The sequence below is a fragment of the Pyrus communis genome, chromosome 15 (assembly GCF_963583255.1).
Source record: "Pyrus communis chromosome 15, drPyrComm1.1, whole genome shotgun sequence".
Classification (NCBI taxonomy): domain Eukaryota; kingdom Viridiplantae; phylum Streptophyta; class Magnoliopsida; order Rosales; family Rosaceae; genus Pyrus; species Pyrus communis.
In genome coordinates, this window is record NC_084817.1 from 10090053 (window position 1) to 10114479 (window position 24427).

At 35.6% G+C, this 24427-nt stretch overlaps 2 protein-coding genes and 1 long non-coding RNA gene across 3 annotated transcripts; all 3 read right to left on the bottom strand.

The window, feature by feature from the left end:
- Positions 1 to 5755: 5755 nt before the first annotated feature.
- LOC137717036 (uncharacterized) lies at positions 5756 to 6169 on the bottom strand. The gene has a single exon (XM_068456354.1). It carries the CDS (start codon positions 6167 to 6169, stop codon positions 5756 to 5758), a length of 414 nt encoding a protein of 137 aa, XP_068312455.1.
- A 14524-nt stretch (positions 6170 to 20693) lies between these two features.
- Positions 20694 to 21792, bottom strand: LOC137717037 (BTB/POZ domain-containing protein SR1IP1-like). The gene is made up of 2 exons (XM_068456355.1): positions 21660 to 21792; positions 20694 to 21082 (listed from the first exon to the last, which is right to left on the bottom strand). Exons 1-2 carry the CDS (start codon positions 21790 to 21792, stop codon positions 20694 to 20696), a joined length of 522 nt encoding a protein of 173 aa, XP_068312456.1.
- A 679-nt stretch (positions 21793 to 22471) lies between these two features.
- Positions 22472 to 24331, bottom strand: LOC137718819 (uncharacterized). The gene is made up of 3 exons (XR_011065932.1): positions 23391 to 24331; positions 23146 to 23245; positions 22472 to 22958 (listed from the first exon to the last, which is right to left on the bottom strand). It is a non-coding gene; the product is annotated as an uncharacterized lncRNA (long non-coding RNA).
- Between the last annotated feature and the right edge of the window lie 96 nt (positions 24332 to 24427).

The following is a 24427-nucleotide window of genomic DNA, read 5'->3' on the forward strand; positions in this document are numbered from 1 at the left end:
TTCTCGGCTTTTCAGAAAACGCGTTCAACTTTGTCAAAAGATTTCTGACAAAGCTGAAAACACGTGGAGGCCATCATCGCAACTACACGTCTTTAGCCGACAAGCGCAAAGTTCGGCGACGCTTTCTCTGCTTTTCAGAAAACGCGTGCAGCTTTGTCAAAAGGAGCCGCATCTGCACTACCACGTGTCGTTCAGAAAGAGAAGGGGCGTCGTTCAGAAATCGAAGGGGCGTCGCTCAGAAATCGAAGAGGCGTCGTTCTGATATCGAAGAGACATTTGTCGACAAGGGTAAAAGAACAGTACCACCACTTGATATTATCTCTATATATGTCGACCTTCGTCTTTTATGGCAAGGCAAACCTGAAGAACCATGCCCAACTCTCTCTCACCTCTGAGGGCGCACTCCCAGCAAAGCCTTTCGAAATACTCAATTCTTTCTTCTTCCCCAAAGATGATACCAGATGCCTGGAGTACAGATGACCCAGGAGGAAACGGCGGATTGAAGTATGCTGATTCATTCACCGCTTCTTCAAAAGTAAAGGTATCTCATATCATCAAGGTCAAAAGCAAAGGTATCTCATATCATGCTCTTTCCCTGTCTTTTTCTTTGTCCTTGTTCTTACTCGCATGGCAAAGTAAAAGAAGCAATCAGCCGGCACTTGGAGTCAGTCTTCCAATCTGGAGCCAACTGCCTGGAATCTATTCCTGATTGCTTACCTAGCGTTGCTCTCGAGTAGTCATCTTCAACGGTTGATACACTTCCGGAGAAGGGACCACTTCTGCAAAGGGGAGCGAGTAAGGCAAGTGAAAATGATACATTGAAGCATGTGGAGACAAACATAGGCTGAGTTATCCTCCAACCCTTTTCAATACGAATTGGAAAGATTGAACAAAGAAACAGACCAAAGGGGTAAGCTCAGACCTTCGGGGAAGACCAAAAGAATCCTCCAGCCCAGTAGCACAAAGGAAAATCAACAAGTGGAGGAGACCAAAAGAATCCTGCTGCCCAGTTCAACAGTAGCACAAAGGAAAATCAATGATGGGCGGAAACCAGTTCAAGAGTAAGCCTGTGGAGTCACTATGATCAAAGCCTCAATGCAATTACCAAGGAGAAGAGGGAATTTACACTCCATAACCAGATTTGCGTCCCTAAACTCTTCTCTTTGTTAATTACATTCTGCCATGTTTAGTATGTTTAAATGTTTTTTGTGTGTTTACTTATGCTTTGTTTAAATCTATGCTTAAAACATTGAGGACAATGTTTGATTTAAGTGTGGGGGGGTAACTAATGTTGTTAATGCAAATTCGTGGGATTTTATCACCCATTACTTCAAATGTTGTTCCTTGCTGTTTTAAGATGTTTTTAAGTTGTTTTAGAGTGTTTTTAGTGTGTTTTGTTTTATAACTCCGAAAATCACATAAAAATTTGAAAAACATGTTTTGAAAAGCCTAAAAAGAGTGTTTTGAGTAGTTTTTGTGTGTTTGTGTCTTAGGGTACCTTCCAACACAATGATAAGGATTTGGTTTGTAATTGCATGACTGTTAAAAAGAGTTATAAACATAGAGAAAAGTTTGATTTACTCTTGGTATATGCTTGGTTATGGTTATAATGTATGACTTCACATGCAATCATAAAAGAAAAATTCGTTTTTGTAACATGCTTGAAGGAAGGAACTCAAACAAACGCTACAACCCTGTGAGACTCGAGCCATTACCTTCTTTGGAGAGTTATTTTCTGTGATTCTTTGCTTTCTAAAGTTGTTGCATGATCTCATTATCCTTGCTTGGTTGCTACTTAGAATGCAATTGTATCATGATAGAACTAAATGCTAGAACTTATATCCATTTCATTCAAAGCATGACATTGAATTGCATAACATATATCAAGATGAAGTTGTGTAGTTGCCACCATAGCCAAATAGCCTTACTTCCCATATTTCGTATATATTAGTTTTAACCCCGTTGAGCCTCGTTTAGCCTATTTTCTTTGCTAACCACATCACCCCTTACCTAACCTAGAGTAGGACTTTCCTATACCCTTGTTCTTGAAAGATAGTGAGCATGACTTAAATGAATTCCTTTTGAGTACATTATGAAAGAAAATAAGTGTGGGGGAAGGGATTTTTGTGTGTATGTATGTGCCTAAGTCTTAAAGGAGGCACGGGAAAAAGAAAAAAAAAATGTGAGAAAAAGAAGAAGAAAAGAAAGAAAAAGAGTGAAAATAAGTGAGAATGGACTCACAAGTGTGATTGTTGAAGAAAGGGCCCAAAAAGTCTGAATATGGCCCTAAGTTTTGTGTGACTTCCCCTTGGGTGTTCAAAGTTGACTTCTGCGTTCTAAAAGGGAATTCTAAGTGCCTAATTCAATACTTTGCTCACTATTACTTAAAGAACGTTTGTTTTCCCTATCCTTTCTTTGTTAGCCAAACACCTTTAGCCCCGTTTCAACCCGTATGCTTCTATCTTGATCGTTATGTGTTCAATAATGTGGAGTTTGGAATTGATATGAGCTTATGGTGTCACTGGTTCTCGCATCTAAGTAGGAGCATTCCATTCTTGAGATCATATCTAAACATGCTTATTAACTCCAGAAAATGCTTTCTTTGTTATAACATATGTGAGATGCTAGTCTTTCATGTTTACATCAATCTCTCACATATAACTAGTGTAGGGTGTGTAGTCAGAAAATCTGTGTGAAAATAGAGTGCATTCTAGTAAAGAATTGAGGAAATTCTCTAAGGCATGTTACTACATTCGAAATGTGTTTTAAATGCTTAATTGTGAACTTGTATATGGTGACTATGATTAAGAATGTACTTAAGTGTAAAGATGGCTAAAATCTGTGGGAATAATGATTTTTAACTTGTCATGAGCATTGGAAATCCGTGAGACGATTGTTGGAAGGTGTAGGTTGTGTGTTGTTCGTTTTGTCTAGTTTCGTGTTCTTTTGTTGTTTTGTTTTGCTCGAGGACTAGCAAAAGATAAGTGTGGGGGTATTTGATAGGAGCATATTCATGCGACTTAAATGGCTTGTTCTCGTGCATTTACGTTATGTTTCTTTAGTTATTTTAGTCCTTTAAGCTATTTTCGTGTGTTTGTAGGTCCAAAGGGCTAAAGGAGCAAAAAGATGCATTTTGGAGACTTTTGGAGCACTTTTGGGCTAAGGATGGATAGCTTATGCTTGGCGCCAAAATGTTGGACGAAATTGAAGACCAAAGTGTTGGAACTTTGTTCCCTTTAGTTTTAGGACATTTAAACCTTTCCAATTCCCTTATGCCGTGCATCTCCACCTTTCTCCCAAAACCGTACACATGCATTCATTATTCATTCTCTCACATGCTCCCATTACTTATCATAATCACATATCATATCACTTATCATTCACCACTTATCATTCATCACTTATCATTCACCACTTATCACTTATCTTATCATTCACCACTTATCACTTATCATATCATTCACCACTTATCATTCATCAAACACATGCATTCGCATGTTTTCACAATCTGCCATCATTCCAACCAAAACCGTGCACATGCTATCACCATGCATTCACATGCACTTGTTCCTCCATCATTCCATCCTTTAAAACATTGCACATGCACTTTAATCATTCAACACATGCATTCATTTCATCATTTCAGCCACTTCATCATTCCATCAGATTTCACAACCTAAGTCACATGTACATTCATCCACCTTTCTCCCAAAAAGCTTTGCACATGCATTCACTCACCACAAACAAGTCACATGCATTCATCAACATATCTAGCTGTCATTCACATGCATTCCATCTTTTAATTTAATCACATGCACATTCACCTTGCATTTGCAGAAAATCCACTTCATAACACATGCATCTTGGCAGATTTCACATGCACTCATGCACATTCACCTTAATCATTCACATAGCTTTAATCCACATGCATTTCCACCTAGATTTCCACCTCACAACCACCAGAAATCAACCAAAACCGTGCATTCCCTTTCATTTCTGTCAAAGCACATGCATTTCCACCCTTTAATCACATGCACAAACAGCCACATGCATCTCCCATCACCATTTCAGATTTCCACCAAGTTCCTAGCTGTCATGTTCCCCCCATTTCACCTATAAATACTCATTCATTCATTCTCATTCATACACAATCCATTCACCACAGAAATAAGGCCTTTGTGCCAGAAATTCACCCATTCCAAACACTCGTCCATAAACTCATCCATTGCAGAAATGTAGACCATCAAACCACCCCCTTTGTGCCGTGAGTCTTCCCTACAAATCCAAACACCATCCTTCCATTCCTCCACCACTCCCCAAACCATTTACACCATCAAACTATCCTTAGACCTTGTGCTACAACGAAGAGGAAGAGAAGAGTGCCTAAACGTTCATACAATTCAAGTTTGAGTTGTTGGAATGTTTAGGTGTTTCTTTGATTTCAATGTTTAATTTCAATGCTCTTTGTTTTGTACGAATGAGGAATGGATGATAAGAGGGCCTAAACGTTCATACAATTCAAGTTTGAGTTGTTGGAATGTTTAGGTGTTTCTTTGATTCTCTTTGTTTTGTACCATGAGGAACTAAACTCCCCCTTGGTTGGGGGGTGATTCGAATATATGTTTATGCTTGCATTTTGATTTGATTACTTCTAATTGCGTTTCATAAGTTGTGATTCAATTTGTTTAACCGTTTTATTGATAACTTATTTATGTATGTTTATTGAGAGTGCACGCTTAATTTTCATGCATGAATATGACGCTAGAATATAAGTGAGTTTCACCTAATAGTTACGAACTTATATTCATAAGTAGTGGAGGTTGCTTATAAACAATCGCGTTAAACGAATTCTTGGCAAGAGTTTCATGCATTCATAGTAACGAATGCCTCGTCAACACTTATAATTTTCATAGAGCGTAATGATTCTTGCTTGTACCTCTTCTATGCATTCATGTTGAGGACTTGTGGGGAATGTTTTGAATTGTCGCATGCATCATCCAATTCAATAACGTTAGGAAGATTTGAAGGTTAATTAGTGCATCACGGTTAACTTGGGGTGTTGAGTATCATAGTTTATTGAAATGCAATTGGAAATCATTTTATTATGCAAGTATAACATGTATGGAGATGAACCCCTTAGCTAGCCTTCATTCCATTCAATTCTATCACACATTCACATTTACATTTTGCTTTTACTTACAATCTGTTCTTTTAGTTTAAATTCATCAAAACCTAACCCCCCCTTTACTTTCTTGTTCTTTAGTGTTTAGACTTTGTTTAGTTTATGTTTTAAAGTGTTTTGATTCAATTTATTTCCCAAAATTCGTCCAAATTCACCAAAGTGCTCAAAACTGCCCAGAAAGTGATTTTAAGGCTGTTTTGAGTGTTTTGGGTGATGTTTGAGTCTTTTGGTTTGTTTTAGTGTTTTAAAGTTTAGTTTTGCATTCTTTGAGTCTAGTATAGTGTTTTATATTGTTATTTTACGTTTGAATCAAGCCATAATCCTAAATTCGTCCAACATTGGGGTTAAGGTCAGAAACTGCCTAGTTAGTGTTTTTAGGCAGTTTTGAGTCTTTTGAACTTGTTTTGAGTCCTTTGAGTCTTTGTGAACGTTTTTAACTTTGTTTTTATGTTTTTGAGTCAAATCCAAGTGATTAACAATCCCTCCTAATCCCCGGTCCAGAACGATCCCTACTTATACTTATACTACAATTGACAAAAAGAGGGTTTAATTTGTGTGCGTATAATTCTCGCATCAAGCATCATCCCAGAGAGCATGCTTTTCTGCCAGAGCGAAAGAGTCTGCTAGAGTTAGATCTTCTTTCATGATCAATTCCTTAAACAACGGGTGGTCTGCTGGGAGTCCTTGTTGAAAGGTTGTACTTGCTATCAAGTCGTCGCATCCGACTATCTTTGCTTTTTCTGCTTTGAACCTCTTTACATAGTCGCGAAGCAACTCTTTTGGGTTATTCTTCACATTAAACAAGTGGTCAGGCTTCTTCTTGATCGAGTGGTAGGATGAATATTCTTTGGTGAAAACCAAGGAAAGATCATCAAAACTCTGGATGGATCGTGGCAGTAGGGTGTGGAACCAATCTTGCGCCTCACCTTGTAAAGTGGTGGAGGATATCTTGCACATAAGAGCATCGTTGTTCCGATAAAGGACCATCGCGCTTCGATAGTGCTTCAAATGCCTCTTCGGATCTCCGTCTCATTTGAAAGATGTGAAATGTGGCATGTTAAACTTGCATGTAGACTCTGCCTGCTCGATCTTGTCCATGAAGGGTGACCTACTCATGTTGATCATGTCTCGTCGTAGCGCATCATCCGCGATTTCGTTACTTTGGAAATCATGCAATCGCTCGTTTAAAAACCTCTCTACCTCTTCCTGAATCTGCCTTTGTTGGCGTAGTGGAGCTGTCGGTTGCTCTCGGTCTTGACCTGCTAGCCTAGGCTTCTCTTCTACGTGCTCGACTCGTCTATTTCACAGCTGCGGTGCATATGGTTCATTCTTTGTAGGTGAGGGAATTTTTCGTAGGTTGCTGGTTGAACTTGAGCCAGACTGAGTGACTGCTTCTTTCTGTCCTTCGTGCTGCCTACTTCGATGTGAGTTGGAGGATACTTCTTACGGGCCTAACCACGAATAAACATTTCGCCTGGAAGGTCACTCATGTTGACTATTAAAGTGTGGCCCCAACCGTGAATGTATGCTTGTCCGTAGGCCTAGTCGAGAGTGCACGTTCCTCCGCTCGTTAAGACGGGAGTATACGCTATCTTGGGGGCCCAGTCGGGAGTGTACACTCCCCGAACGCTCGGTTCGTGGATGGTCAAGTAGCTGCTTGCCGGGACGTTGCTGGAGAGGTTCTTCGTCTGCCCTTGTCCTACTTCAGGACACCTCGTATGCGACACATTGCATTGCAGTGCTCTGCAAAAGCTGATTCATCGAGGTCGTCTGCTGTGCGAGGGTACTCGTCAACTCTAGGACTTGTCGAGACAAATATTGTTCTCCATTTACGTTGGAATAGTTGGAAGAATGCGTCTCCTTGAGCAATGGAAGTGTGGTAGACTCCGGGTGCGAGATTTGAGTTAGGAAATGTCAAATCCTTAGAGAAATATGGTGAAAATGCCCCTGTTAATCGTCGGTCTAGAAATCTGAAGTTAGGATGATTGAACCAGTCTTGGACCGATGGGAATTGCTTGAAAGGTCACGAGAGCAAGCACGGCTATGGGAGCGGGCGGGGCCATAGGAGTGGGTTGCTTGGTGTGTGGCACACGTGGGTGTGGGTGTTGGGCTTGGGCTTGGGTCGGCAACACATTGTGCTCGCGTTGGGCTTGGGCCCGTGTGGGCTTAAATGGCACGACTTGGGCAGCGGTCGTGGCGTCGTGGGCTTTACCGAGGGTGGCTGCTGTGGTGGTTGCTATGGTGGTGCCCCGTGGGGGTGCTGCCGCTCCACTCATCATCGTGTTGAGCCTTATGGATCACCGTGATCCTAATTCTTGAATGTTGGTATTTCCGTTCATCGAGGTTTCAGAATCTCTTGCCATTGTACTTTTCTTTTATGTTTTATCGAAGAATTTTTATTTAAGAATAAGAACGTACAAAAAATCTACAAATGAACAATAAAATGAAAAATCTTGAATGCAAGAGTTTTCTATGAGCGTATGACTCAAACTCTCAATGAAAGCACCAATTTGTGGATGCAAATTTCTGCCTTCTTCTTCTTGGATGAAAATGTACCTGCAAAACAATTAACACCTTAGGTCAAGGCCAAGAGCCTCACGCTCCCAAACAAGATTTTTTTTTTTTGGGGGGGGGGGCGGGGGGGGGGGGGGGGGGGGGGGGCTTTGACCGATAAACCTCCGATGGCAAAGTTAGAATTTGAGGGAAAAGTGTTTAGAGAATTTGGAGAATTTTTGCAAGAGAGTTGGAATTAGGTTTTTGGGAGAAATGAGAGCTATTTATAGGGGTATGGCTAGCCCCTATTATGGAGAAAAGGGGTCCGGCCACTTATGGTGGTTTTTGGGTGTAATTGCAAGGTATTATGTCAAAATAATATCTTGCAATCAATTAGAAAATTAATTATTAATTAGGAAATTAATCAATTAATTTAGGTAATTAATCCTATTTTGAATGAATAATTGAAGATTACCTTGTGGGGAGGATTTGATGAGGATGGATGAAATAGGTTTTGAATAAATACCTATTTTGATCACGTTTGACCTTGATTGAGTCGTGATTGTCCGCTGCTTGTGCGTAGGAGTTTCGGTGTACCTCGAGGGTAATTTTATCTTTTTACCTAAGAATCCACGTGTCGCCTCCATATTTTCTCGATTATTTTTGGCTCCACATTATCATTTGTCAAAAAAAAAAAGGTAAATTCTTTTAGGTGCTTTCTATATTTTCACCTAGCATAAATGTTCTTGCTATTAACAAAAATACAACGTTAATTCTCTATTTTACCCAAAATTAAAGGCAAACTAGAAACTACTCAAACAAACATCTCCTCTACCCCATCACTGGTGACAAGTGAGAGGCGACGGGGGAGGCAGGGGATTGGGTCCAAAATAATTGTACATCTTGAAATTAGTTTTTCAATTTTCAGACGGATAAAATATGTTAACTCTTTGAATCATCGAGTGATTCTCAATAGTTTCTCACTCATTGTAATATGATGGTAAGAGAACATTGAATTTTAATGAGTAAAATTAAAATTGCATAATCCTAGCTACGTACCGCAATATCTAATTAAGACAATGTTGATCTGTACTTGTCGAAAGCTAACAAGACACCAAAAAGACAAGAAGAACAAAGCTTAATGCATTAGGGGTCAATGAGAATATAAGATCCCAACAACCTCAATGAATGATGGTGTTTGGATACGAGGATCTAGAGGAGCTAGAAATGGAATATACACAATCCAGGTTAGCGAAAGAAAATCTAAGGTAAATATCTTTATTCTTCGTGGAATATAGACTTATAGTTGCAGCGCATTTCAGCTGCTAGCAAGGGCATGGTCTACTATTTTATCATATTAATTTATTGTCTTTCTTCAACTGTACATAGATCTGACAATTTCTTACACGACCCGTTATCGAGTCAACACTATAACTACTCGGGTCATTATCGAGTCACACAATAATAACCCGTTAATAACGGGTCCTTAACAGGTTTACACGAGAATGGCACGCAGGTAACCTGTTTCGATAGATAAGAAAAAAGTTATTTTGATGATTTTAATTTTTTAAACTACTAAAAAAAACGTACTATAAAATACAATAGATATAATGAATATCTATATATTGTTTATTAATTATTATTATATTATTATTCTATATAAATTTTAAAATTTAAGTTTTATTTATTTATTTTTATAGGATATTACAAGCAAAGATTGAGATTAAAAATCATAAAACACATTAAAAATAAAAATATCAAGTAATTTAAAAATACCAAACACATTAAAAATATATATAATAATTAATTTACATGTGCGAAAAATATGTAAAAAATTTGCAAACGCTCGTAGTCGCATCCTCTATGCTTTGAGGATGGGTATATGATCGTTTGAATTTTTAAAACCATACAAACTCTCATGAATAGTATTTTTAAGGGAGTTCAAAATAAACAAAATTCGGAATCATTAATGTATAAGTCTGAAATATGTGAAAGCATAACAAACGTTCATAATTGCATCCTCAACACTTAGACGATGGTTGGATGATTGTTTAGATTTTTAAAACCCTCCAAATCTCATGAACAATGTTTTTTATTTGAGTGCAAAATTAATAAAATTAATAATAATTATTGTAGAAGTGTGAAAAATGTAATCATTCGTAATGAAAGCCTTTACAACCTTCATGAAGGGGTCAACTCCGAAATTTAGTATGTTTATACTAATTTAGTATTATGTTTTACATTTTTTTGGGTCAAATTATGTTTTTCATTTTCATTTTTATTGATTTAAAATATATTTTTCTTAATGGGTAACAGGTCGGGTCATATTACCTGATAATATTAATGGGTTGATTTCGGGTTGAGTCATATTACCTGTTTAGTTTAACATGTATTACACGATACGACCCGTTAAGCTATCGGGTATGATACGAAAACGACACGAACACGAGAAACACGATACGAATGCTAGGTCTGACTGTACACCTGTTGGTTTCTAACAGTTCTAGGCTTGGAGGGCAGCTTGGAGTTTCGATTTGCCTCATTGCCACTTCATATAATATTATACCTAATACTCCAAAAATGGCGACAATTTGCTGACATGATGTGCTATTCACACATTCTTTTTTTATTTTTCACACATTTTTTTTTTATTTTTCACACACTTTTTTAAACTTTTGATCGTTAGATCAGATAAATTGAAGAAGATCAAATGATAAAAACTAACAAGGAATGTGTGAAAAGTAAAAAAGAATGTGTGAATAGCATACTGCTTGCTGACCTAAATGTGAATCCATATAAATATTATTAGTTCTTTAAGTTCGACCTAATCTTGTGGCCAAAAGAAGGTTCAACCAAGATAAATTAATGGTTACATAATCCAAATTACTTAAGGCTGGTTAATGAAAACTAATCTCGATTTGACTTATTATAAACCTTAATCTAATTATATAGAAACACCTTCTACATAGTTTAGAAACGAAATGCATTGGATGTTCCTGTAAAGTTAGATTTTTCTGTACAAATTATGATGACAATAAAAAATCTATAGTATTAGAATTACTCTCATGACACTCATATTTCTGGTTCAAGAACGTGCTTGAATAGCTTATAATTTGATATGTGAATAGCTAATAGCTTTTATGTTCAAAATTATGCTATTTCATGACATGGCACGCCAGATATTGTCCTTAGACAACGTGTTGTGCTTGAATGAAATTATTCTACCAGATCAATAGATCGAACGAACAATATAATTGCCATTTAAAGTCATGAGTATTGTTATGGATTAGTCCTAGACAGTAATAGTATAAAGTTCTGAAATTGACTACAATACTTACATATATTTAATACAATCATTAGTTAATGGTCAGATATAATACATGTGAATATATGTATATAATACAATAACTATCTGACAGTTCAGATGACGATTGTATTAAAAATATGTAAATATATATTGTAACCAAATCCCAATATTCTAACAACATTGACATATAAACTTTGTGGATTATACCGTTTAGTTACATATAAAAAAGATCTTAAGTTTAAAAAATAATCTAGAATGTATACAAATATATAAATATGGAGACAGATTTGTGACACCATTTTTTTTTATATAACTGTTGACACACATTTTTGTGGCCCAATCCGTAATGTAGTTTAATGATCCGATCAACCTATCTTTTAGACATCATTCATAGACCATCCCTACAAAAAATTAGATAAATCTAAAACCATTAAGATATTCATTTGTGGTGAAGAAAATGGACATTTACGGTTCTACAAAAAAAAAAAAATCATAAACCCTTAATCTAACGGTCATATAGTTTCAGATTTGGGTGATTTTGGGTAGACCTGATATTTGAAGGAATACTTAAAAGATAGTCTATTCGGATCATTAAAATACATTACAGACAAAAAAGTGTGACAAAATATGTGTAAAAAAAGTAATGTCACAGATCCGTCCCTTGAAAAAATTTGTACATTTTTTTTATATGTTATCTTGTATTTTGTGAAAGAACAGATATTGTAAAGGGAGACTTTGGATGTGGTCCTTAGCTATGAATATTCTTTGATTGAAACCTTGTTGGTTTTTAATTTTTGATAGAGGTCCCTGAAATCAATGTGATAATTTATTTCTACGTACGTTACTATATTTTTAAAATTAAAAATTAGAAATTTTAGTTGTTTATATAAATGAGATTTTAATTAAAAAAACCATAATTTGTGGGATTAAAAATATTAAAATATAAATATACTATTGTGTGTGTTTATATATATGAACATGGGTACATTCATCAAAATTAACCAAAACAATTATTGTATCAAAACATGGGTACATTCTTCAAAATCACAAAAAAAAAAAAAAAGATATTAGGCTTAATAACATTAGTAAATTTCTTCGATTAAACTTGACATGGATACATTTTAAAATCAAAGAAAAAAGAATGTACCCATATAAGTTTCAAAATGGATTAAAAAAAATTGAATAGATTTTAAATAAAAAAAGGGTACATTTTACATATAACAAAATAAAAAGTTTTACATGAATAGGTACATATAATTAGCATGGGTACATTTAGCAAAAATAAAAAGTACAAACAAAAAAATATATGGGTACAAATACAAATAAACTTTAAAAAATATGGGCACAAAAAGAATTTAATATATGGGTACAAATAAAAAATGAAAAGAAAATTGGGGCAAATTAAAAAAGAATTACAAATTTAAAATGGGTACAAACTAAAACTAATAAAAAATTTAGTCATAAATATAAATATACTAATTGTAACATTTTTAACATTAAATGAATATATTTAGAAATAAAAAATATTTTATTATTGAAATAATTAATGATGTTATTAATAACCAAGGACCTTGATTAAAAATTGAAAAGGAATATGATTTTAATAATGGAATAGCAAAATAAAGGATGAGAACCTAAGAATTTCAATAACTAGCTGTGTTAAGAGAATTATAAGTGTGTTATATATATATAATGTAACTGGATAATCAAGCTAGGTTAGCTATACGTGTTGCCATCATGTCATGTTGCATTTCAAGGCTCTCGATGACAACCCTTACGTACCATGCATACAGTAATACACAAACTCATAAAACTAGCTACTTTGGAATAGATGGTCCCGGTACAAAGTTCAGAGACCTTTCTTGTTAAACCATACAATGACCATGTCTGTCTTTGGAGCATAAAATCTCGAGCAATTTACAGGTCCCCCCACCGTACCACTCTCTCTGCTTCGCAGTCGGGGTTAGCAGCAAAGAATGCCGACAACGATCGACGAGCCCTACACTACACAGCTTTGAAACTTCAACGTTATAAGCTGATCATTTTTAGGACCAGTTCATGATCTGCAGCTCTCTCGATAAGTATCATTCAATTTCTGGACAGCTCTCCTTCATGACTATATGGAGTTAATTAAGTAATTAATTTCCGGGGAAGTAAAGTTGTTTTCATAGGAACTTGCATTCCCTTCACATGTCCCAATCCTCACGAAGGGAACTGTCTATTAGTCGATGAGAGGCACTTTTCCAATTTCCATGGATATTAAGATTATTTTGGTAAGATTATTGAATTATGTATTGAATAAGAATATCATGTCTCATGGAAGCTCATACCAATCAGCTATATTTTGAGTCTTGTTTTCATTTGTTTATATGTATGTTAGGATTCAAGCATTTACCTTCATATTGATAACAGTCTTCGAATTATGCAGAAAATCAAAGCATTGCAGAAAAGGAGCCTTAAGCAGTAGAGAGAAAACAGAGAAATGAATGTAAATTCACTAGTACAAAAAAACACTTTGCACGACGCAGGTCTTTTGTCGCACAAAGTTAAAAAAGCTGTCATGCAAACATTAGTGCAATGAACCTTCGTCACCCGCCAACTATCGTGCCAAGGCAGTGACAGAAGGGTTTGTGTAACGAAAAAGTAACCTACGTCGCGCGAGACTTTGCGCGATGCACCTCCTACATCATGCAAAGCCAAAGTGGGGTGCATCACGCAAAGTGGCTTTGCACGACGTAGGGGTGCGTCACGCAAAGTCTCTTTGCACGACGTAGGAGGTGCGTCACGCAAACCCTTTTTTTTTTTTTTATTTTGGTAAAAAAAAAATATTTTTTAATTTTTGATAAATATTGTAATTAAATTCTAAACAATAATTAATTAACCAAGCAAAAGTACTTAATTATAAAATATATGAAAATATACATACAAGATGTCCGAACAAAATACTACAAGTAGTCTTCTAGGTTTGATAATCAGGCTACTGGGTATCGGCAGGGTGAGGTGGCTCTGAGGTGGAAGGTGGAGCAGGATGAAGTGCTGGTAGCGAGACTTGGAGGCCAGACATCTGTATGGCTCATACAAGGTTTCTCATTGTCTCGGCATAGTTCCTCATCTCCTCGCCCTAGGCCCTTATTTGCACCTTCATCTACTCGCCCTGGGCCCTCATCTGCTCTTCTTGGACAGCAAGCTGACCCCTTAGGGTTGTCACTTCTTCCTTCAATGCATCGACCTCTGCTGTGTTCGATCTGGAAGAAGAGGCACTCGTCTCACGAACCCGCGCTTTCCCTATACATCGAACAACCTTGCCATGACGATGACCGAAGTTCTGATCTAGGACATCAGTCATGATTTGAAAACTACATCCTCGGGTACCGTGATGTCCTTAATCGGGGTCTCCGGGGGAAGCTGCGATGTTGTTTCTTGGAGAACAGCAGTGCTCTTTTCCACCATAACAGCCTGTAATAATAAAGAAAAAACACATAATGTTTAATAACAAAATATAAATAATATTTGAACAATTCATACATATAAGAATAATAATAATTATATATACTTACATGAAGCTGCTCAGTGGTCTCATTACCAGGTCGAACGTAAACGTCCTTGAACATGTCAATCTTTGGGAACTTAGAACCCTCCTGAAGAAAAAAACATTAAGAAAATTTTATTAATCAATAATAATAAATAAATTGTATAAAATTTTAAAGTTAATATACTTTTACCTGACGTCGTGCCTCAAGCCTATACAAAAGGGCATCGAACAGGAATGGTGGAAAAGTTTCTTTGACTCCCGAGTTTTCTTACCAGCAACATATTTCTTCTGTTAAACGCACAATATACATGTTAGCGCTACTATTTGAAATAAGTTAATAAAAAAAGCTTAAAAAAAAAAGTAAATAATAATAAATTATTATTAAAATATTATGTGCATACCACAAAATTTGGGTCCGTAAAATGTTTGCAGAGCCACTCCTAATCCTTCAGTCGGTCCTACAACTCGCTTGGAACATGTAGGCGAGCAATCTTCGGATCATCCCATCACTTAAAATACTTGTGAAAATTGTTATTCCATTGTTTGTACCGGGTTGCTAAGGTCTCCTCTAAGTAGGCGATGGTCTCGAGGGATATATCCTGAAGATCATAAATGACCTACGAATATGAAAAACAATAAAATAATAGTAAGAAATTTAATAATATTAAGATAATATATTTTGGTTTTTAATATTTGTAAACAAAATTAAAAAAATGATAAAGGCTAAAAATTAATATACTAACTGACAACTTGTCTCGCACCAGTTTCTTCGTCTCCTCCAGAATTTCTGCCCAAGACTCCCACTAAAAAGGAGAATTTTGTCGAATAACAAAACCACAGCTACTAGCGATGTTGCTATGCTGTTGTGAGGTAGCCGCTCCATGATGTCGCGGGTCATGTGCAATCTTCATCTTGGAGGCGACTTGACGTGTGTTCTGTGCCTGCTTCAGCATTTGACTAGGCCTCATGGTATTTTTTTTAGCTGGCCAAAAATACTTAAATGGTGAAAACCCTAAGCTTAAATTTGTACAAAAAAATTCGACACAACCTCCTTTAATAGTATAGCATTTCCCAAAACCTTAAAACAGTAAAATAACAGTAATTCACAACCTGCAATACATTTTCACAATCCAATAAATTTTTACCATCATAAAAATATTAGTTTTAAAATGAAAAAAAAAAAAATACAACGTAGCGAGAATTAGAAAAAACTACCTGGCTGGGAGGCCTCACCCTCGACTCTGGATGTCGAGGAAGTGTGATCAGAAGGCTCCGGCACATGGCGATGCCGGTGAGGTCACCGTGCACTGGGCGGCTGAACCGACACTAATGACGTCAATGAGATGGTCACTTGGGACGCCGTAGAAGTAGCCTCAGTAAAGGGTTTAGGCTCCCCAATCAATGGAGCACTCACGGCTGGAGCAGTGATAATGCGGGAGGCGTATTGGTCACACTACGACGATGAGTGATCAACTGCGACATCTATACACTTTTTGAACCATAAAAATATAACATTAGAAACTAATCCTTTCTTACATTTGAAACTAGAATATAAAAGTAAAGAAAACTGAACAAATAAACCATGTGTGAAAAAAGCAAAGAAAACTGACCAAACATTAACCGGAGATTAAAAAGTGTAATGAATCCAAGGCAGCACGATTGATTAAAAAGAGTCAAACCTAAACCAAGAGACCTATCCTAATCTGTGAAACCCCCAACCCAACTTTCTATAATTTGATCTCCTAAGCTTAGTGTGTTTAATCTCAACAATTACTAATCGAAGGCACCACGATGGACTGTTTTTTTTTTTACTGTGTATAATTCGATCTCCCAGGCTTAGTGTGTTTAATCACAACAATTACTAATCGAAACGACTAAAGAAAACAAATTACCAAATCCATAATCCTTTGCAAACAAAGCCAGTCAAAGTTAGTACCTATACTTATCAAGAACTCCATTCTATGTACACACGAAGATCGACTTAAGACAATATCAGATCACTATCCAATGCTTAATTCACATCCAAATATCCAATTTCCTCAAACAAAAAAAATATACGATTTAAGCAAATAACCTGCAAACAAGATTCACTTTAATTAAAATCCACATCCGATTACTGGTTTTCTCATTAAAATTCAAGCATCAACATATGACTTGAAGAAAACAAACAGAAACCAACACGGCAAAGAAAACTGACCCTTTCTTGCATTTGAAACTAGAAGAAAAAAGCAAAGAAAACTAAACAAATAAACCAGGCCCTGTTTGGTTTGGAATTTTGGGAAAAACAAAAAGTACACACTTAACCGTTGACTTTAATTAAGACAGCGAAGAAGACAACCTGAAAGCAAACTGAACAGTTCTTTTGCACAAAAGAAATGAAAAGGAAAATGTGAAGTCAATTAAAAAAAATGAGAGATAAAGTAATCAAAACCAATATATAGCACATCCCAGATACATGGTTTGCAAGAAAATGCACTATGTTATGTTATGGTCGAATCAAGTCTGAACAACTAGAAAATTGAGCAAACATACAACATTTTTGTGATTTGTACACTAAGAGAAAATAAAAGTGATACTTACAAGAAAATAAATGTGATACTTACACGCCTCATCTAACCCAAAATTTGAGTTGTTTCGATTGGTGAAATGCATCACTCTTTGAGGAAACACCCCCGCCCCTCCCCCACCATGCATAAATAGTAAAACATTACCATTTTAAGAATCCCACAGAACCCACAACCAACTCAACTCTGCATTCAAATAACACATTTATCCTTTTCTTTTGGCACATTAATATATCATCTTTTACATGGTCTTTTAAAGTGGTGATTAAAGATTAGTAAACTTCAATTGCAAGAGCATTAAGTCGAGCAGATGGTGGACCTGAACAGAGGAGTAGTAGTTTCGTATAAATTACCCAATAATCCAACTCAATCAAAGCTGTTGAGGCATTTCGTCAAACAGGTTAGGGACAACAATTCAGCACAGACAAGTCCATGGAGGATTATGTAAATGACCATATGAGTACGTATCCAGAACATAGAAAAATACTCAAAAACACGTAAAATGCAGATGAAAGCATACAATTATTTAATTACTACTTATGACGTTTAGCAGTTGAAAGAAAAAACCAACACAAATCATACATCCTAGGCGTTATTCTTGAAGAAACTGATTGGTCTGAGATAAGTGAGAGAATATGCCAAGGAGGAAGAGAGATGTACGTGAGATGGAGAGGAATTACCAGAGATGACCGTATATTGTAATCCTTAGGATTAGGGTTTCTCTTCGTCCACTCGACTTTTTGAAATACTCTAGTAACTGGAAGAAAATCCAAGAACATGACCTTGAAGCATATCCCCTTCGAGAGTATGAAGCAAAGCAAAAGCTGGAATCCAATTCCGGATCCAATTAGATTTCAACCCCTAAATTTCAAGCCCTAAATTAAATTTCAACCCCTAAACCTTTAGTATACAGTATACTTTATCTTCCAAGTGCTAAATTTCACAAACCCTAATCTAGAATTCCAACCCTAAATTAATTCCAAAATTTACCTGATTTGGGGGAGAATCGGTGCACAGTGAGGTGAGGGATGAGAGGTGATGTGGGATGAGGAGAGAAATCGGCAAGGAGGGTGAGGTCGAGAGAGAGAGTGACTGAGTGAGGGGAGGACACTGAGGAGTGAGGTCGAGAGACAGTCTGAGATTAGCGAGAGGTAAGAGAGAGGTCTACAGGAAAGAAAGAGTTGGGGTCCAAACTTGGAAATTTGAAAAAAAATACGCCTATTTTTCACTATTGCACAACCAAAATTATCACAATTGGCGCGGCATAGCTATACAATTTGATGTCGCGCAAAGTGGTTTTGCACGACGACCACATTAAGGCGTCGCGCAAGGTATTTAAAAAAAAATTATTATAAAAATTACTGAAAATGTGACTTTCCTTCTTTCAAATTCAAATTTTTTTTACATAAACCTCACAATAATATATTTTTCTAACAAAAGCCCACAATAATTTTTTTTACATATATATATTATTCAATTTCTTAAGTGTTATAAGTACAAAATAAATAAATTAAAATCTACTTAGTAAATATATATATACCATTGAACTTGATGGGAAACACATTGTACGAAACTAGTTTTAAAGATCCAACCGTAAAACTTGTTTGTAAATGTTTCAAGATTGCATATGCCAAAAATCACAAAAAAACAAACATGTAGAGATCAAGTAACGAGATAAAACTTTTCGACGGTTATAAACAAAAAATCACGATTTAACGATTATTTTAACTCTGATTTTGATGATTTTTTACAACTACACTCCTTAACCCTATATTAATACAGCTAACTGATTTGATCTTCAATTTAAAATATTTACACAAGTGGTTACCACAAAATCTTATGTTATACTTAATGAGAGTATAAATAAACTCCAAATGTTAGCGAATCTATTATTTTGATGGGATACACATTGTACGAAACTAGTTTCAACGATCCAACCGTCAAATTTGTGTATATACTTCGAGATCGCATACGCCAAAAATCACAAAAAATAAAATAAAAATTCAAAGATCAAGTAACGGGACAAAACTTTTCGACGGTTAGAAACGAAAAATCCCAATTTAACAGTTATTTTAATTCCGATTTTGTTGATTTTTTTTTACAGCTACACTCCTTGACCCTATATGAATACAACAAATTGATTCAATCATCAATTTAAAATATTACACAAGTGGATACCACAAAATTTTATGTTATACTTAATGAAAGTATAAATAAACTCCAAGTGTTAGTGAATCTACTGTTTTGATGAGATACGCATTGTACGAAACTAGTTTCAACGATCCAACCATCAAACTTGTTTGTATATACTTCGAAATCACATACGCCAAAAATCACAAAAAAAAAATATTCAGAGATCAAATAACGAGACAAAACTTTTCGACGGTTATAAACGAAAAATCCTGATTTAACGATTATTTGAACTCCAATTTTGATGATTTTTTACAGCTACTCTCCTTGACCCTATATGAATACAACGAACTAATTCATTCGTCAATTAAAATATTTACACAAGTGAATACCACAAAATCTTATGTTATACTTAATGAAAATATATATTTGGAGTTAGTGAATATACTGTTTTGATGGGATACGCATTGTACGAAACTAGTTTCAACGATCCAACCATCAAACTTGTTTGTATATATGTTGAGATCGCATACACTAAAAATTGCAAAAAACAAACATTCAGAGATCAAGTAACGAGACAAAACTTTTCGACGGTTATAAACGAAAAATCACAATTTAATGGTTATTTTAACTCCAATTTTGATGATTTTTTACAACTACACTCCTTGACCCTATATGAATACAATGAAATAATTCGATCATCAATTTAAAACATTTACACAAGTGGATACCACAAAAGAGAGAGGCAATGCAAGAACCCCAAAAGAAAAGCAAAAGGAAAAAAAAAAAAAAAAAACTTTGCTGGACGTAGGTACAACTGCGTTGCGCAAAGATGTTTCATATGTCAAGATATAAGCTACTAAACTGAAAATTATGACATTGTGGAGTAAGATCTCACTAAACCTGTTAGCGATTTTTGCGCATAGAGCATGAGTATTGGTCCGAGAGCATATTGCTTATGTGGAAATTTTAAGTTTGTTTGAATGTATTTTTCATAGATTGATTGAATGTACAAAGGGGGGGGGGGGGGGGATATATAATGTGGTAGAAGGTTACAAGCAACCCTACCTTGACAAATCCTACTAACCCTGTAAACCCTAAAGCTGTCACTCTTTAAATTAAGGGAGTGCAGCAAGTAGCTAGCACACAACTATCAACAAGTTATCTAGATGTCAATCTTCCTCAAATTAAGGGATTAGACTTAATAAAGAATCCCATGGAAAGAAGGAACATAAAATCTGGCAGCATCAGTCACCCCATATCGTCTAATATCCATATGCAGCATCAGTCACATACAACATTAGTTACCCCATATTGTCTAATATCTATATGCAGCCATCAGTCATATGTAGCATCAGTCACCCCATATCGTCTAATATCCATATCTAGCATCAGTCACCTCATACCGTCTAATATCCATATGTAGCATCAGTCATATGCAGCATGAGTCACCTCATATCGTCTAATATCCATATGCAACATCAATCACCCTATATCATCTAATAGCTTAAACCCTTTTGCCATCATTGCAATCATAACACGTTGTAACATATTGATTCTAAGAACAATTAAGTCTTTAGCCCACCAATCCACAACAAGCTTTGGATGATACACAGCTGAAGAAATCGTACCTTCATTGCTGCCATCAGCCTTACTGGACACACTGAACTGGCTCTCTTTGCAAGCTATAAAAGCAATTGCATCTATGCAGCGGTTCACTAATTTTACCTTCTCCGCCATTGGGAGGAAGCTTTCTGACATGTGCAAAATAGTAAATGCACCTGCTAGGCTCTTCAATGCGACTTCATTTAAGTATGCATTGGCTCTTTTCACAAGGTTTCCAACCGCATAGTCTTCAATCATCAGAAGATACTCTACATTGGAGCATTGCGATGTTCTCTGTGCTTATCTCGAAATTTATTCCATAGCAGAATTTTGCTGCAAGCTCAAATGCTTCTGATCGGCCCAGAACATCATATAATTCAATGACAGATAGATCAGCAACATCACTAGATTCTGATATCAGTTTCCTTATGTGTCCACACTTCGAAATCAAAGGGAACTGCAATTTTGGTAGGTCATGTTAAAATTAAATAATTTTTAAGCCTTTCCATGTTTGTTTAATTCTTCATCCATACATTAAAACAACAAAAATTAGTCACAAAAATTTAATTTGTACCTAATAATTGTTCTTAGTGCTACTGGTCACATAATTTGATACATGAATCGACACTACAAGTTACCTGTGGTTAATTGTTAGACGCAGACTCTCGAGAGAAAATGCATACAAGAATTTACAAGTATTGATGCAAACTTACATTTTAAATATGTCCATTGCAAACAAAGAAGCCTCGTCCCCATCAGTTCCTAATGAAATCTTTTGTCATATAAAAAATAAAAAGATAAAAGACACGCAATGGAATAAAAATTTGTTGGGCAGGTACTTAATACCAGCTCTGACCTCTAGTATGCAATCCCTCTCATTAGTATCATCCTTAGGAAGCAGGGACTTGAGCAACAAATTATGCAGCCTTCTTTCCTCGTGGATGGCTTGATCCAATTCGGTAGTTTCCATATCAAGCATGTCTTTTTCTTGAGAACATTCATCGATCAGAGTCCTCAAACCATAATCTCCTACAGAGCAGAGAAGAAAACAAATGATTTAGTTCGGTCTACACAAGGATAAAGGTTTATGTTAAAGGTTTTGTTCTAATGTTAGTACATTGGTTGTGGCTCTTAGATGACTTATGAGGTCCATGGAAGTGCTGAGTTTCTGTAGCTCCTTGATCGCCCTTGCATACTCTTCTACCAAGGCATTAAGTTGTTTTCAACCAAAATGTCCAACACCATTTCAATTCCAAAATTTGTTTTTTGTTCTTAGTCAAACACTACATTTAACTATAATTCAGCAAACATAGAGTCAACGACCACTACAAGAAAACATGGCTTAGGTGGCGACAGACTTTCATCACATAAATATGAAAATTCGTTACATATGACTATATGTGATGAAAATCCAGCATCACTATGTTCGTCACCTATACAGTGTCACCTATAGTTCATGTGACGAATTTTACATTCGCCTCATATTTTTAGTATTTGTGACGCCAAATTGGTCACTTAATAACTTTAATTGTGACGAAATAAGCATCATAAAACATAAAAGTCAATGACCTATAAGCTCGTAACATAACAAATGTATAAGTGAGGAATGTATCGTCACCCAATTTGATCCTAGAATGCTATGGCTAAGAATAAGTGAGATTGAAAGCGTCACATATTCCTTTGACATGTGGCGCAATTTGTGTCACATGTGTCAAAATCATAAACCTATTAGAAACAGTTCGTGACGAAACAATTACCACATATTCCTTGCTTCGTCATCTACAATTAAAATTCATACCAAATATGAGGCAATACTTTAGTTAATCACATTTCTTTGATCACTAAGTTTGATTACATCCAATACATACACCAAGTGTATATCTCAAAAGCTAACATAAGCATCCTAACAACTCTAAACGTATTGAGATGCTAACAAGATTCTAAGGCATTGAGTCAGTAACAAAACAGGTATACCGTGTGCATATTTGAAACCAACAACAAAATACGTAATATAAGTCATCAGCCATGTCATGGTCTTGAGTTCAGCACAGGTATCATTGTCATTTGAAAGATCACCATCACTACCTCAAGTGCTTCTTGAATACTTTCTCCTTTAACTCCATCCTTCTTTTTCTTCATCTTATCCTTACATAATAAAAGAGAAGAAAATAAACATTGGTGTCTAGAGAATAGCAAGTGCATTGAGAATTTGAATAACAAAAGAGAAGAAAATAAGAATTGAAAGAATAGTTAACAGTAGGAAGAACGAAACATAATAGATGAGCCTATCTAAATTACACAATGAGTTTTATATGTACTTTAATTTCATTACCTTGTGAGCCTTCCTTGCATGTTGGATGAAATGGTTTTGCCCCTCCCTTGTGGTAATACTTTTGTTTCTTACAATTATATGAATTTTGCTTGAAAACATCCTATATTAAAAGGCCATTAATTACCAAGAAAAACATATCTAGTTTCATACCATAGACTACTTATTCACTGTAATTTTAAAACATTCAGGTTTTATAAGGATCAAATTGATATCACTACTAATGAAGGCTAAATTGATGTCACTACCTCCGGAGATGTTGTTGGTCCGCCCTTGGCTTGCAATCCTTCAGTTGTGCTATCATATCCTCATTTTCCTTTTTGCGTATCTAATTTCACTAATTTATCATAGCCTAGTTAGTAAGTTATCAAGACTCCAAATGTCAGGACTAGATAATCTACTAACAAAAGATAAAATTAACAAAAAACTATTTAAATTATAATTAAACTTCTAAACCAATCTGCGATTGCAAGAATATGAAGATCTGCCAAAATTTAATAAAAACCCAAACTAACACCATCCCTAAAAAACAATAAGACCAAAATCTAACTTAGTATAGAAAAAAAAGGTGAATAACATATTAGTTTTCCAAATTCAATATCCTTCAAAAGGTGAGTTCTAGAAGTTGTGGCTATCACTTAAGTTACCAAGTATGTTGATGAAGTGAGATTAAGATGAAAATACTGAAAGCAGAACAACCCCAAAACTTGCAGAGTATAAAACCTATACTGACAACATCTTAGTTTAAAAACAAAAGCAAGAGAACTACCCTTGTCAAAAACCATGACCAACCTGCAAACAACACAATCACAACAACAAATTACTTTGGAAATAAAAACATTAGTGTGCTTAATACAAAAAATAGGCAAAAGAGGCATAAAGAAGATCTAAATCAGTCTACCATTTTTGCATGCAGATAAAGTTTTCAATAATTAAAATTTTACTCTGCACTGGATCTCATACAACCAAAACAAAACCAACTTTGGTATTATAAAGGTGGTTATGCTCTTACTAAACAACCCAATTGATATATTCACATGAGATAATGGCCTCCAAACAATAGAAGAACGAAAAAAACACATTGGATGAATTTTGAGCAAGTCATATGGTCACTAGTTGGAAGAATTACTTAAAGATCAGTGCAAAGTCATAAGAATCAAACTATGACATAAGCTTTCAACTATTTTGTATCTAACTTAAAAGGAAGTAAAAGCCAATGCTTAAATAGAACTGTGGAAATTTTAAGTTTGTTTGAATGTATTTTTCATAGATTGATTGAATGTAC